Below are 15,224 nucleotides of genomic sequence, written 5' to 3'. Positions count from 1 at the left end.
ATGAAGAAAAGATACCATCCAGTCAGACTGCTCAACAGACAAATACTTGGGTGTCATTAACAACAAAATAAGGCACCACACACTGCTTTGAACGCATTAGATGTTTTAATTTTTGGCTCCCTGAAGGATTATGCTAGGAATTAAACTCTTACCTGACTTCGCAAGAATGGATGCTCAATTCTTTGTGTAATAGTCCACTTGTAAGATGAAACACCAGGACAGAGCCATTACTTGTACCTATAAAAAATGATTTAATAAAATAAATCATAGAATATTCAAGACTTGTTTCATCTTTCTATTCCATATTTCAGTGAAAATGCAGGATTTACAGCTATTTCTCCTTTCTGCCATTCTAACTACTGTACTTTACCAATTCTAGAAGAGATATTTTGATTTCTAGATCTCAAACCTTCATACCTTCCAGATTTCATACCTTTCAAGATTCTCTCTGCAGCCAGTAAAATCAGTTTGAATAAAGACATTTTCCTGAACCTATCTGTAGAGCCTATGGAAAGCCTTCTTGTATTATCACAAGGTACCCAGATGCAGGAAAACAGGAAGGTTTTTTTGTTTGTTTGTTTTGATGACTCAAGATGAGTAAATGTCTTAAGGAAAAGTATTAACTATTAATCACCAATAATCCTAGGGGACAATCCATGCATAGATTTTACCAAATCATTAAAATAAGTCTCCTTTCTCATCCCTGAAATAATGACCTTCTGGTAACACATAACTGTATTTGTATTTAATCTAGACTGCATAATTTGCAGAGTAATCAATAAACCAGTCAAGATACTTACCAACAGCAAGGAGTGGCTCGTACTGCTTAATGTTTTTTGTTGTAAGAGGTGGGCACATGCGGATAGCAAATGGAGGCAAAGGAAGGCCTGAAAGAAGTCCAGTCAGCAGGAATTTGAGATGAACTTCTTGCAGAAAAGAACTTTTCAATTGTTCTTCCCCAGCAACTGTACCTTGCCCTGCTAAAAATTAAAGATCTTGTCAGCATTCAATTTTAATCTGGGATTACAGAAAGTCATCACAGAAGTTAATAAAAGAAAAACTGCAAATAACCTTACGAACTGCCAAAACTTATTTGAAGAAGCATTTCTTCTTGTTGAACTTGGTACGATAAAACTTTTTGGAGCAACTTCACCAATATTACAATCCTAACTTTCTTCCCTAACACTGGAAAAAAAAAAAAAAAAAAAAACAGGACATAAAGGAAGATGGGCTCAAGAACAGCTGGGGCCTCTGAAGATGGGTACAAAAACCCATTTGCTGCCCACCTGCTGCAATCAACTGTGTAAGCCCAAGTGCCATCAAGTGCAAATTAACAATAGCTATGAGACCAACAACTAAAGGAAATGAAGATCAAAGAATCATGCACTAAATATCTTCTTTCCAAAAGCAAATCCAAATCTGTACCATGATACTTGTGAGGAGCACTAGTCACTTTTCCACTAAAAAATTAGTTTTAAAAATGTAACCATTTTTGGAAGTTCTTTGTGAAACACTTCTCAGTACTGATGTTGCCATCTAGATTTTACAAAGATGCATTGCATCAAGCAAAACTGTCTTCATACACTTAAGATTACATCTAAAAACAGAAGGGGTTTTGGCTAAATTCCATTTTAAATTACATTTTTTTCTTAGAGTAAGTGAACTTTGAATGTTGGTCTTCAACAGAATAACCTCAAAAATATTAGTGTTTTCTAATGGATGGGTATTATATTTCTTTTCTTTTAGAATTAGTACTTAATTTACACACAAAATAATTCTAACATGTGTAATCTTAAACCAAAATGCACAATGATTCAAAAATCCTAGAGATCAGTATCAGTAATATTAATGGAAAATACTCTTACCTATCATGTTGTCTAATGAGAGGTCAGGAAGTTTATTTTGGAATGCTCCTACAGGAATTCCACAGAATGAGACCGGGGAATACAAAGGTGATGCACTTGAACTGCTGTGAAAGAAATGAAAACAAACTCCTGATGCAAAGTGGATGACTTGTTGGCTCAGGTTCTTAGTTTTGCTTTCTCCACAGGCTGCTCTCTCACTTATTGCTTGCAGAGTATGTTGACAAAATTATACCCAACTCTTACCAGCAGATGATGCAAACAGAAATATACACATCTCAAATTCATGCATCCTTTGCTCTCAAGTGTACCTAATCATTCAATAGAGGCTTTTCAACATATTAGAGTTATGCTAAGGAATACAGCTAAGAAACATTGCTAAGCATGTTTGATATTAAAAAACAGATTCCCAAACTTTCAATTAGAAAACCTTCTTTCATCAATTCCAGATAATGCCTTTCATGTAAACGAAAGAAACACAACTGCCTACGTATACTCAAAGCTCCAACAAACCCATGAGCTAATGGGAAGACTTCTTAAGTAGCCATTAAAGACTCTGTACCAACTAGAAATATGCACTACTGTTCATTACAGTCACTGAGCCAGATTCCTTTAGGCTCAGTGCTGCTTATTATATAACATTCTGCTCGGTTATATAGGCACAACAAAAATCAATGCTTTAGAAATGAGCCTAGGAAGCCAACAAATACATCCCAGCAACACATAGATCCTATACAGCTATACTGGTTATGCAACACAGTGAATCCATCTAACAGTGGTTTTGGGAATGAGAAGATAAAAATGTTGCAACACTGATGTGCAACAAAAGAAAATGTTAAAAATGTTAAGAAAAGTATTGCTGAAATTTAAAAGTATACTAAGTATTTTTTCCTAATGACAATAAGTTATCCATTTTATCCAATAATATATTAAAGGTTTAGTGCAACAGAATAACCTTGATAAACTGAATGTATGAGAGGCTGCTTAAAATCTGAAACTGTAAAGGCTTCATATGTAAAACCATTAATTGTTCACACAGGCATATTCAAGCCACCTACTGTGCACTCACACTGCTTTGTGTCAAACTGACAAATTGCAAATGATTGAAACTAAGGGCTCCAATCCTGAAGAAAATGATACAATCTACAGAAAGCCAGATTACAAGAAAACATTCCCCTGAAATAATGTGAATATTCATTCCTATCTTTTATTTCCTTATTCCAAATATCTCCCTCACCCTTGCATTCATACTCATGTATAGCACATGTCACACACAGAAGCACAGCACCATTACTTTCAGAATATAATTAAATATCATTTGCAAATGTATCAAATGGAAACTTTGATCAGAAAAACAAAGTCATTACCTGTTACGCAGATTTCTGCTGGCAATACTGGATTTTAACTCCCAGATCATTACCCTGCCATCACTGACAATGAGAGCTGCAGAATTCTCATTCACTGGGCAGCACACCATACTGAATGGCCGAACTGTTTTTGTTACCCTAATTGCATCACATTGACTTCTTAAATCATAAACCAGCTCCTGAACTGGGTCTGGATCTGTAACATCAACAAGCAATTGGATCAGAAAACATATAAATATCCACAAAGTAAAAAAATTAAAAGAAAAAAAAAAAATTGGTAGAACACAGCACAAATTTACTGAAGACAAAAAACACTAGTAGAGCTGTAATTCACCACTGTGCACAAGGCATGATGGTTGACACTGGTGCTAAAATACTAAATAAAATGCCTCAAAGTTGATTTCTTGCCATTTTTGACACATAACTTACCTGGCTCTTCATTTGGAATTCCAGCTGCAGAGCAGTTAGATCTGCGAACTCTCAAAGTTATACAACCATTTTCATGTAGGCAAAATAAGCCATCACGCTGAAAACAAGGAATTACCTACATAAAGAAAACATATTATATAGGGTTAAAAAAAAATTTACCTTTGCAAAAAACTCTTGTAACTAAACATAAAACTCAGAATGAATATGTAAGTCACCAAAAAAATTACCTTTAAGTCATCATTTCAATGAATTTCTATAGCTACACTACTTGTAATGAAGGAAAACTCAACAATCAGTGCTAGGAAAAAGTTAGAAAAAGAAAGAAAAAAAAAAAAAGGAAAGAGCACAATAGTATTTAAGATTGATAAGATTTTAAGTTTGATTTCTTAAAACTATCATTACTTAAGAGAAATTTTTAAATCAAATAGTAAAACTACACTATGGCATATTCATGTACCAATAGATGGCTTTGAGAACTTCAGTGAGCTTCTGTTTTAATTGTACTGAATTCAAACAGAATTGAATCTGAATTGAATTGCATTCCTTCTTTAAACTCATATGTAGTCTTCAGTTATCACTTTGTTTTAAAACATTATGTTTTGGTAATAGAAGTGTTCATGATTAAAGATGATCATGAAAATCACTGAAGATGTTCATGAGAATAAAGGTGCTTCAATAAGATCTCAGACTAGATGCAGATATCCAGTTAAGCAAAGACAAACACTCAAGGAACTAGTATTAAGTTCTATATGAGCAGCTTAACCAGAAGAGAATGAAATGCCCATTCTTCACAGCATTGTTTCCATGCTGGTAACTTCTGCAGCAACAAAAGGAATCAGATTTGCTACAGACATCAGAACACTAAGTTAAACAGTGCTTGGTACAGAGGATACTTCTGATGAATATATTACTTTTCATTCCCTAGCATTAATCAAAATAGAAGAATCAGTAGGTCATGAACTTATAATTCATCTCAATAATCCATTACAATGATAAAAACCAATCCAATTTTTATTACCTGTAGGAAAGGCACACCTGTTCTTTCAATTGCAATCACACCCACAGTCTGATTCACTTCCAAGTCAAGAATCAGAATTTCTCTGGGATACAGTAACAACATGTAGTTTCTTTTAGAAGGCAAGTAGGATAACTGAAGGCAGTCATTGAGTGTCACAGATTCAGCACTGAAAAACATGAAAAATAAACTTTAAGTGGCCCAGAAAAGGAAAGCAACTTTCTTCCAGTTAGATGTATAAAATTCAATGAATTGCATGTATGTAAGTCATGCTGAAGAAAATTATTCTTACGCTGTGTTCAGTTTGGACATGTTCTTAACTGATTTAATGCCTTTTTTAAGGGTTTTTTATTTGTTTGTTTTAATCACATCTGCCATACACTAAATCCCCATTATCAGCTTCCGTCTCCAGGACTATAAGCCACCTTGTGTTTGCAGTCACTTTCCCAGTCCTCTTCTCCTAATCTGATATAAAATCAATGATAGTCAGAATTTTCATTCAGAGCTCAGGGATGTCAAGGGAGAACAACATCCAGCTTTCCTTAAAGGCTGTATTTGCTTTACATGGCAATAAGTGATTTTTGCAAACAAAAGGATATTTGTTTATATTATAAATAGATGTGACAAAAAAAAGAAAGCTGTAACTAAAATGAAGGACCAGTTTTTGAAAGGGGGCATCAACTGAATCTCAATTAAAAAAACAAAGCTGAATAAGCATGAATTAAAAGAAGCCAGGGACCTTCCTCACAGATGCATCTTACTTTCAGTGACATGAAGACAAACAATAGAAAAAAACAATACATGTTTTTTTTTTTTAATATTTAATTTGATTTAGTTAATTAAATTATATTCAATCTAACAGTAATCTAATACTACTTACAGAACACACAGGCATTAAAAAACGTATCCACAAAGAAACCTACCTTGGTTTTTCATTACTAATTAAGATTTTTACTTTATCAAGGGCCTTCTTGGCCCCTGTAGTAGCAGCCAGCCTATGAGAAGGACTGGAATGGGGACTGGAGATGTAAACCTTCTTCCCTGAGCTGGCAGGAGCTTTGGAAGGAGAGAAGTCAGAGATGAACACTATCCCTTCACTGGTAAGCACTGTACGGGGAAAAACAATTATTACAAAATGCAATCTGCAATTTTGTTTTGGCATTTTACTTCAATAAAATTTTGGTGGAGATAAATGATAATAGCCTAATTAATGCATTAACACAGAAAACGTGTAATTATAGACAACAGGCACCTTCTACTGAAAGAGCAAAAGACAGCTCACTACCATTAATGAAAATGCATAAAAAGCAATTAATTTCAGAATTAAGTCAGTATTAAAAAACACAACACTGCGTGGATTAATGGTAGAAATTTCTTGTTTATCACTCCATATTTGTTCAGTACAGTTATTCTCTGTCATCAGCTATTGTTTGTTAAGTTTCTACAGAAAGTAGAGTTGCCCACACTGGCTGCATAACCATTTGATCTTCTCATGCAGTACATTGCTCAAAGAACCATTAAGACACACTATTTGTGTGGAGGGATAAAGATTCAGCTAACCTGTAAAGATGTAGCTAAGATTTTACTACGTTTTATACCTCAAAGCTCTTTTCCTATGTTGAATGGTACAACAGATATAAAGTAGGAAATCACAGCTACAAATCCTGGAAACTGCAGTTTGTCTCTTAACACACCAGGATTGATCAAGATAGGCTAGAAATAGTGACTCTTATTTATCTTAGTTTCTCTACACAAAAACCTGAATTAGCACATGCTACATCCCCCCTTATCATTTGAATTGTTTCTGAAACTGATACTCACATTCCTCCTCCAACAAAAACTTCTGTTGAAGATACCATTTAGTTCAGGTCTGCTCTTATCTCACTGAATCCTCTCTCAGCATCCTATTATTTTATAGCCTTTTATATCAGTTCAACAGAGTTCTCTATGCCTGGCTTCCTCAGCTCTCTATGCACCTCTCTCTCCCAGGTGCATTCCTTCTTTATGAAATCACAAAGGTTTCTTTTCAGATCTCTAATTTGTATTTTCTGTTCATGAGCACTTTTGCCCTCCCCTCTCCCAATTACGATTTATTTTAGACAATCTCATAGAGGCCAAAGATTCCCCTGTCTTTGTTTAGAGACTTCTTCCTGGCATTAATAACATAACCCCATCTATTCCATTACTTTAATCTCAATATCTCTACTTCGACATCTTGGTCTCACATTTTTCCTGGTCACACCTGCCAACTTCCTTTCTATGTTACTTACAACATATCTTTTTTTCCCCTCCCTTATAGCACCCCTCCAATTTGAACTAATGATACTATATACTATAACACGGGTATCTGCAATTCTTGACACAATCACACAGATATTTTGTTTTTCTGCTACCTTCAATTAACTAACATTACATCTGTCTTTTCTTGTTATTTTATACATACAAACTTACATGCTAAGTGGGATGGATCAAACGGGTCAAATGAAAAAGACAGAATATTTTCTGCATAACTTTTCTTCCAAAGTTTGGTGCCTGTGTCTGCATTCCACAGCACAATATAGTTAGGTGGGTGAACTGCAAGCAGTAAATCTCTAGAAGCATCTTGATTCCACAACCACTGCATGTCTGTCAAAAGAAAGAAGGACCAGTGAACACCAAAACTAGTTTTCAGAAAAACTCTGTTCTATTTTAAAACAATTCTTTTTCTGTAATACACTGTGAATGGCAACTTGTCAGTAACAAGATATACAGAAGTCTTCTGAAAGCATACTTCTCTGTGGGTTTATTGGTCATACCCTTCTATTTTTGTTAAGTGCATTAAGACTATTAACAGCATAGAGAAGTTACGTAAGTCCTAAGGTAAAGCAGTACTTATGGAGCTGGGGAACCTGACTCATCTCCAAATCAAAAAGGCCTTAACTGTTCCAGTACACTTTTCTCAGTATAGCCACCTCTGATTCTAGCTGAGGTTGCTAACCTAGAAATCAGGGTTTTTTGGCCCATTTATCTTGAGTGTTTAAATGATGCTGAGTTGTGATGATAGGCAATCATGCATCTTCATTATAGCATTTAGAAGCTGTATTTGTATATCTGATTGTGCATTACATTTAGTTTCTTTTGAGACCTGAACTCAAGAATCTTGCTAAAGATTATCTGAAGAAAACATCTGTTTCCAGGTCCAATACTAACACCACTGTCAATCTGAGATGGTGCATGGTTCTTTTCATCACAACTGATGCGGTTCTGTACAACATAAATACAGAGTGATGTTTCAGATTGAAATTCACTGGCTGAACTGAGCCTAGAATATGGACTTGTCCATGCTACTCTGTAAAGCAACTTTCAATCAAGCATCATGCATTACCATTACCTTGTATTGGTTTTGCATGTTCTTGTATTTCACAACGAGCTGTTCCTGTTGACACATCCCATACAATTATTTTACCAGTAACATCAGCAGAAGCTAAACGTAAAGAATATGGAGAGCCAACATTGTGATGGTAATTTTCTTTAGCCCATTTAACCTGAAGATAAAGATGAAAGGTGGTCAAATGAGAAAAACACATACAACAGAGAAATCCAACTTAATATTTTTCAGACTGACAAACAAACAATAATTAACTCACCAAAATGTATAGCAATACTTGATAACATCCATTACTGCATCTGCTATCTCTGTGCCATTGAGCATGCCACCACTACTGTTTTTCATACACCACTTTCTGGTTTGGGATTGCAAGCTACACTGGCTTGCAGGAAGATGGCAATACACACATAAATTAGGTATCTTGACATATTCTGTCATACATTCTGTTTACAAGTCTGCAGAGATAACACAACGAGATAACACTGACTCCTTCCCTAATTATTCAATCCAGAATTGTTTTGCTACTTCCTGCTGACAGAGAACAAAGATGCTAAAGGAGTAAGTAAACCTTAATGCTATGCAAATACAAATTCATCTGTTACAAAACTGATCTTGCAGCTACCTTGTTGTATTTTGTCCCCATAGCCAATGGAGAAAGGGTTAGGCCAAACACAACTGTTTCTGCAGGTATTGAAAAGATGATAAGGTAATACAGTTGCCACTGGGCATCACTAATTGCAACAAGAGTTAGATTTATAACTGCACCCAGGGCCCTGTGCTACCCCTGTCAGAGATCTGACCAGGATGTTTTATCAGTCCTGTTCATTAACATGGAGAAAGAAACACCAAGGGAGATTTCAATCCTCTCTTTTTGTAATGGATCAAAAAAATCCTTCCTGTAATTACACTTTCTTTTGTAAAAGCACTCCTTCAAGCACTCTTTGCAAAGCTGAAAAAAAAAAAAAAGATATAATCCACTCTGTACAAATTTATCAGTCTCCCACAAACACAGAATTACCACCCTGAGAAATGACATGGGATATTTTTCAATGCAATCATTACCTATTCCAGACACAGCTGTAACATAGGCAGACTTAAAAGATCAGTAGCTAAACAGACTGCAGGAAGTTTATGAAACAACCGCTTCTTTCTTTTTTAAGTACAGTGGTGTGTTTTGAAATTTTTCAAAACTGAAGCATGGCGATTTGAGGAAGAAAACTGTTTGCTGGTGTGAACCTCTGCTACAAAGATTTGAACAGTCAGACAACAGTCTTATATAACTCCTCCAGTCTATATAAGCTTTTAGCAGTAAAACTCTTAAAAAAAAATAAATAGAAACAGGAATTGAAGAATATTTCTTAGGCATACAGAGGTATCTACCAATGATCACAGCTCTCAAATAATCTCTAATTAAAGTGGAAAAGAATTTCTCTTCAATCTTTCTCTTCACAAATAAGTCAATTTCTTACAGTCTATTTCTGATAATGAGTCACCAAAGAATGGACGTGAAAAATGCATCTTGTAAGTAACATAGAAACTACTTGGACTACTTAATTTGGTATCCTATTGAAATAGTTAGTTCTCAAATCTGAACATAACTGAAGTACACTAAAATGCTATCATTACCTGGGTCAAAAAATATTTTGCTACAATTTATCCAAGCTCAGTGGAAATGTTAAAACACAGACATCATTAAAGCTGCCATCTCCATACCACTTGCATTTTCTGTATTTTTTACACAATCAGAATTGTAGAATCATTAAGGTTGGAAAAAGACCTCTAAGACCATAAAGTCCAACCATTAACCACATCAACAAATCACGTCCCTCACTGTCACATCTCCACAGTTGTTGGACATTGCCAGGGATGGGGTCTCTCCAACCTCCCTAAGCAACCTATGCCAGTGCCTCATCACTCTGAGAAGAAATTACTCCTATTTCACAACCTGAACCTCCCCTGACATAACTTGAGGCCTTCCCCTCTCATCCTGTTGCTGTTACCTGGGAGCAGAGGCCAACTCCACCTCATCACAACCTCCTTACAGGGAGATGTAGAGAGCAATAAGTTCCCCCCGAGCTTCCTCTTTTCTCCAGACTAAACCATCCCAGTTCCCTCAGCTGCTCCTTCAGATCCTTTACAGCTTCAATGCCATTCTCTGGACACACTCCAGAGCCTCAATGCTTTTCTTGCAGTGAGAAGCCCAAAATTATCTATGTTACAGTAGATGTCTTATTCATTTTCAAGGCTAGCCTGGAAACAACTGAGGCTAAGGGGATGCTTGCCCAAACCAGCTGCTAAAAAGCACGATAGGCTCTGGTTAACTGAGTGTTGTATGTTATGTGATTGCTACCAACAGCATCTTTTATCTGCAATAAATGAGTAATAACCTCTCTTTACTAAAAGTCAAATATGATTTTAAAGATCTAAAAGTCTACCGTCAGCCACAGCCCCAATTTGAGTATGCGTGGTTTGACAATGACAATTTCAACTGCTTCTAATACTTGATGTAAACATATATGCAAATAATTTCAATTATTTGAAGTGATTAAACATACGTGTCTGCATAGGTATGTACACCATATGTACACCAGAGACAAGTGATACACCTTAAACCACGTGTGTCTCACCTTGACAACATTTGCTTTGTGCCTTTCCAGAACTTGCAAAGTCTGGGCAGTATTGGCATCCACCACCAGCACGAGGGAATGGCATCCATACGCAATCAGACCCTGCCAGCCCCTAGGAAAGCACATCTCATCACTAAACCAGCAACAAACAGAGCAAGCAGCACTTCACATCATAGAATCATAGAACTGTAGAATGACCTGCGTTGAAAAAGACCACAGTGCTCATCTAATTCCAATCCCCTGCTATGTGCAGGGTCACCAACCACTGGACCAGGCTGCCCAGAGCCACATCCAGCCTGGTCTTGAATGCCTCCAGGGATGGGGCATCCACAGCCTCCTTGGGCAACCTGTTCCAGTGTGTCAACACCCTCTGTGCGAAAAACGTCCTCCTAATATCCAACCTAAACCTTCCCTGTCTCGGTTTAAGACCATTCCTCCTTGTCCTATCTCTATCCACCCTCGTAAACAGCCTTTTCCCCTAACATCAACACAGAGGCAGGTGTTTTGTAATGCCAGGAGGGACGAGCACTCCATCAGTGACCACTCTCCAGAGTGGGGCTGGGAAGGGACAAAGAAGCCGCCTCCCCCGTAACCCCACACCCGGCCCCGGCCCGGCCCCTCTCACCAATCCGCCGCCCCCCGGTTGGGCGCACTGAGAGCGCCCGTCAGCGTGCGCGCCGACAGCTTGATGTTCACTGTGAAGGGCTGCATGGCGATGCGGGCAGCACCGATCCCAGCCCCGCGGCCGACAGCCTACCGACCGCGGCACAACCCGCCGCCGCGGCGCAGGAAGCGCAGCACCGCCCCACCCGTCGGTCCGTCCCGCCGGGCTCCGCCGCGCCCCGCGCCTCGAGAACGGCAGTTCCGGATCGCCCCGCCTTATGCGGAGCGTTTTCCGGCCCTCAGGCACAGGGCGGGGTGCTGCCACCCGGCTGCCGGCCAGCAGTTTCACCGTTTCCGTATAAACCTGTTCTCTTTCCTTAGGCTGGAGCGGCAGCCTTGCGGTTGTGCCCTTGCGGTTGTCACCCCGGCCCTGCTCTGAGCCATCACTTGTGCTTGTTGACAGCGTCCATGCTGACCTACCCCTGGGCAGGAGCATGGAATCATAGAATCATAGAATGGCCTGGGTTAAAAAGGACCACAATGACCATTTAGTTTCAGCCCCCCCTGCTATGTGCAGGGTCACCAACCAGCAGACCAGGCTGCCCAGAGCTACATCCATCCTGGCTTTGAGTGCCTCCAGGCATGGGGCATCCACAACCTCCTTGGGCAGTGCCTGTTTGCGAGGCACCAAGGTGCAGAGCACCCAAACGTTACAAGCAGTGCAGTTGATACAACAGAAGGAAGGGATGCCATCCAGGGGGTCCTGGACAGGCTTGAAAACTGGGACCATGTGAACAAATGAGGTTGAACAAAGCCAAAGGCAAGATGTTGCTCTTGGGTCGGGGCAATCCCAGATACATGACAGACTGGGAGAACTCACTGAGAGCTGCTCTGCCAAGAAGGAAATGGGGTTTCTGGTGGATGAAAAGCTGGACGTGAGCCAGCAGTGTGCACTTAACAGCATGGAAGACCAACTGCATCCTGGGCTGCACCAACAGGGTGTCAGCGGGGTGAAGGAGGGATTGTCCCCCTCTGGTCTGCCCTCATGAGGCCCCATTTGCAGTTCAGATCTTTAAGGTCCCTTCCAACCCAAGTCATTCCCTGATTTTTATGATTCTACATATATTTTCTATGCCACAGCATCAATAAGAAGGCAATAATCCTGTAGCTCCAAGCAGGTTTCTTGAGTTGTGCTTGATGTACATTGTGGTTTTGGGGGGGCTGTCTCTCTTCAAAATAGAGATTGCTAATAATTGTTTATTTGTTGTTTTTCATAATGAAAAAGATGCCACTAGATGGCCAAAGTTGGCATGATCGTAATGCCGGCTACATATTTTTGCAGTGTTGGAGCATCGCTTTGCCACTGAAAGTGCTGTTCCTCTTTTCTTCTTTTTCTTTTTTCTCCTTTCTCTTTTTAATCACAGTTCAATATGTGCAAGCTGGAACTCAAGGAGCAATCTGCAGCTGGTGCCTTTTCCAACTCACTTGTAGATAAACGGAACAGTAGAATCACAGTACATTGCTGACCACCATTTTCAGATGAACTTTAACTTTTTATTTCTCAAAATCTTCTCATCCGAAAATGTCTCTGTCAGTGTTAAAGCTGATGAATTACTGTTTGGAGATGTAGAGGGTTTCTTTGTTCCTTTATCAGAGTTTGAAGACAATATGATCTATAGATCCACTCTGCAGAATTCTTAGCAGTCATAAACCTCACTAATTTTAGTTATTTTTTCTGAGTTCTGTACTCATGAAGTAGATATGGGGAATGAGTATGTGAGTGATCATAAGAAATAATAAGGCCAGATAAAGTGAATAACAAGCCCTATGAGCTTTGGGCTCATGTCTCTAAATAATTATGCTGTGAGCTTGAGTAGAAAAAGCAGGATTAAGATAAAGATATATTCACCGTCTCTCTCTTTTGCATTTCTCTTTTATGTAATAGTAATTACTGAAGGAATAATCCTGTGAAATCTTCTGGGGCTTCTTTAATTTCCATGGCCTTAAGTTAGAGCTTCAGGAGTTCCTGGGATCCACCAGTGAACCACCATAATTCTAGACTATGTGCTGTTGTATTTCATTATTCAAAACCCTATCTGAAATCAGGATATGTAACTAATTCATATATGCTATTGGGCACAGCTATATTTGCCTTACAAATTATGTTATTATTACCTTAGCATTATCATTTCTACTTCGTGTATTTAAGCTTCTTATGTTCTCCCTTAGTTAAGTGTCCCTTGTTGAGCTGGGGCTGTCAGTGAAAAATACAGAGTACCATGCTGTTCTCAGCTTTGTCAGGGCTCATGCACAGACAGGGGGCTTGCACAGCTATGTATATACCTCATGCATCCACAGCATTGTGCCATACCCTCTGTTACCATTAAAGCAAGAGTTTGTTCACCACATCCAGTGCAACTCCAGTCTTTGTGGGAGATACTTGGCTGGTGTGAAGGACTGCTGCTATCCCAGGCTGTGGTTCCAGTTCCTGGAAGGTATTAGTAGCTTTAGATTATTGTTTCTGCTAAGGCATTACATATTAAATGTCAGTAGAATCAGCTTCTAAAGTTGGTCCCTTGATGGTGACAGTAGAAGGCAGCTCTACAGAAGCATCATGTATATGAAGTGGGAAGAAATGAAAGTTGATAGTAATAAGAGTACAGGAGCCATGGAAAAAAAGAACATATGGTTAACAGGTGAAGGCAGTCACAAGTGTTTCTTCAATAAGGCTTCCTCCTTCAGTGGCTGATTTTCATGCTTCAGACTGCTTTCTCACATGGCATTAAGTTATGGAGAATCAAGTGACCATTGGTACTTCTTTTACAGCAGTGCATTACTGTTCAGATGTTGAATTTTAAAGAGTTTAGTTTATGTCAATGCTTCTCATAAGTACAGTATATTTTTTATCTTTGAAATAGTGCTGAAAAAGAAATATTTATGGTCACTGATCAAGGCAACATAGAAGCAAAAATCCTCACAAGACATATAAAATGTCCTATTCGTCTGTCTGTGTGGAAAGTGACTTGGCTGAAATACTGTATTAACAGGTAAATGCCATGCATGCATATATATGAGGATCATCCTCTGAATGGTCCATTTAAAAAAAAAAAAAAAAGATGTTGGAATAGACATCTGACCCCTCCCCAACTAGCAGTGGATTAAAATGTATTCCTTCCCCATGCTGTCTGAGCTGTATATGTTGTTTTATGCTCTGTGGCATCAGCAGTATGTGTCTGTTTTTCCCTGCAGTAAAAGTAGTGGATAGAAAGCTGGATCTTTGATTTACTGATCATTTTCTAAAATGTTCACATCCTCTATCTTAAAGAAGACTCTCTAAAAGGTAATCCTGTTTTCTCTACATGCAGTCACACACACACACACACAAAAACCAAACAGCTGTTATTTGAGTACATTCCCATGCATGCAAGAGACTATTTGGCTTCAGCCATGCGATAAGAAGACTTTTAAATGTACCCACTATGAAAATATTCCCATACTTGATTTTATTTGCCTTTCCATTTCTGACTTTACTCCGTTAAGGACAGAAGACAAACAAAGGGAGGTTTAAAACAAACAAAAAGGAAACCAATCGGGCCTCCAGAGGTTGGCGTGATGATCTTTCTAGGAGTGCTATCAGCTGGAGAGCTCTCAAGCCTCAGAAGTACGATCTCTGTTCAAGTGGGAATTGCTATAAAATGCAGGACTTAAATCTCTGAAATGTAGGACTTCTACAGGGACACGTGGTGTTCTTCCACTCATCATTAAGGTCAACTGAAGTCACCCAATTAACATTGAAGAAATCTCAGAAAAGATGAACTACTTGAGAAACCCTTTTTTTTTTCCCCTATGATATCAGGAAGGATGAAATATATTCAGTTTAAAGCCAGTTCTCTCAGGCAATATTAGTGTAATAGATTTAATTAATGGTTGGCATTCATGCTGGGAGAGAAATCA

General features: G+C 38.5%; 1 protein-coding gene across 4 annotated transcripts in view; it reads right to left on the bottom strand.

Annotated features, from left to right (window-relative positions):
* WDR11 (WD repeat domain 11) overlaps positions 1–11,517 on the bottom strand; it is a 34,977-nt gene extending 23,460 nt beyond the window's left edge. The window contains exons 1-11 of one of the 4 annotated variants that reach the window (XM_090145583.1): positions 11,293–11,517; positions 10,668–10,779; positions 8,044–8,197; positions 7,125–7,298; positions 5,597–5,780; positions 4,677–4,842; positions 3,659–3,773; positions 3,230–3,425; positions 1,866–1,969; positions 801–977; positions 153–237 (exon numbers count right to left, since the gene is read on the bottom strand). In XM_090145583.1, the coding sequence (XP_090001709.1) occupies positions 153–237; positions 801–977; positions 1,866–1,969; positions 3,230–3,425; positions 3,659–3,773; positions 4,677–4,842; positions 5,597–5,780; positions 7,125–7,298; positions 8,044–8,197; positions 10,668–10,779; positions 11,293–11,378 (1,553 nt within the window). In that variant the 5' untranslated portion in view covers positions 11,379–11,517. Of the gene's footprint in view, positions 1–152; positions 238–800; positions 981–1,865; positions 1,970–3,229; positions 3,426–3,658; positions 3,774–4,676; positions 4,843–5,596; positions 5,781–7,124; positions 7,299–8,043; positions 8,198–10,667; positions 10,780–11,292 lie in introns of all 4 variants that reach the window. The other 3 variants (XM_031597382.2, XM_090145584.1, XM_031597380.2) reach the window with 3 other exon arrangements.
* Positions 11,518–15,224: the final 3,707 nt, after the last annotated feature.

Source organism: Phasianus colchicus, chromosome 8, assembly GCF_987193195.1.
Source record: "Phasianus colchicus chromosome 8, bPhaCol1.hap1.1, whole genome shotgun sequence".
Classification (NCBI taxonomy): domain Eukaryota; kingdom Metazoa; phylum Chordata; class Aves; order Galliformes; family Phasianidae; genus Phasianus; species Phasianus colchicus.
The sequence above is the reverse complement of the archived record's forward strand: the minus strand, read 5'-3'. Positions and strand labels throughout refer to the sequence as shown.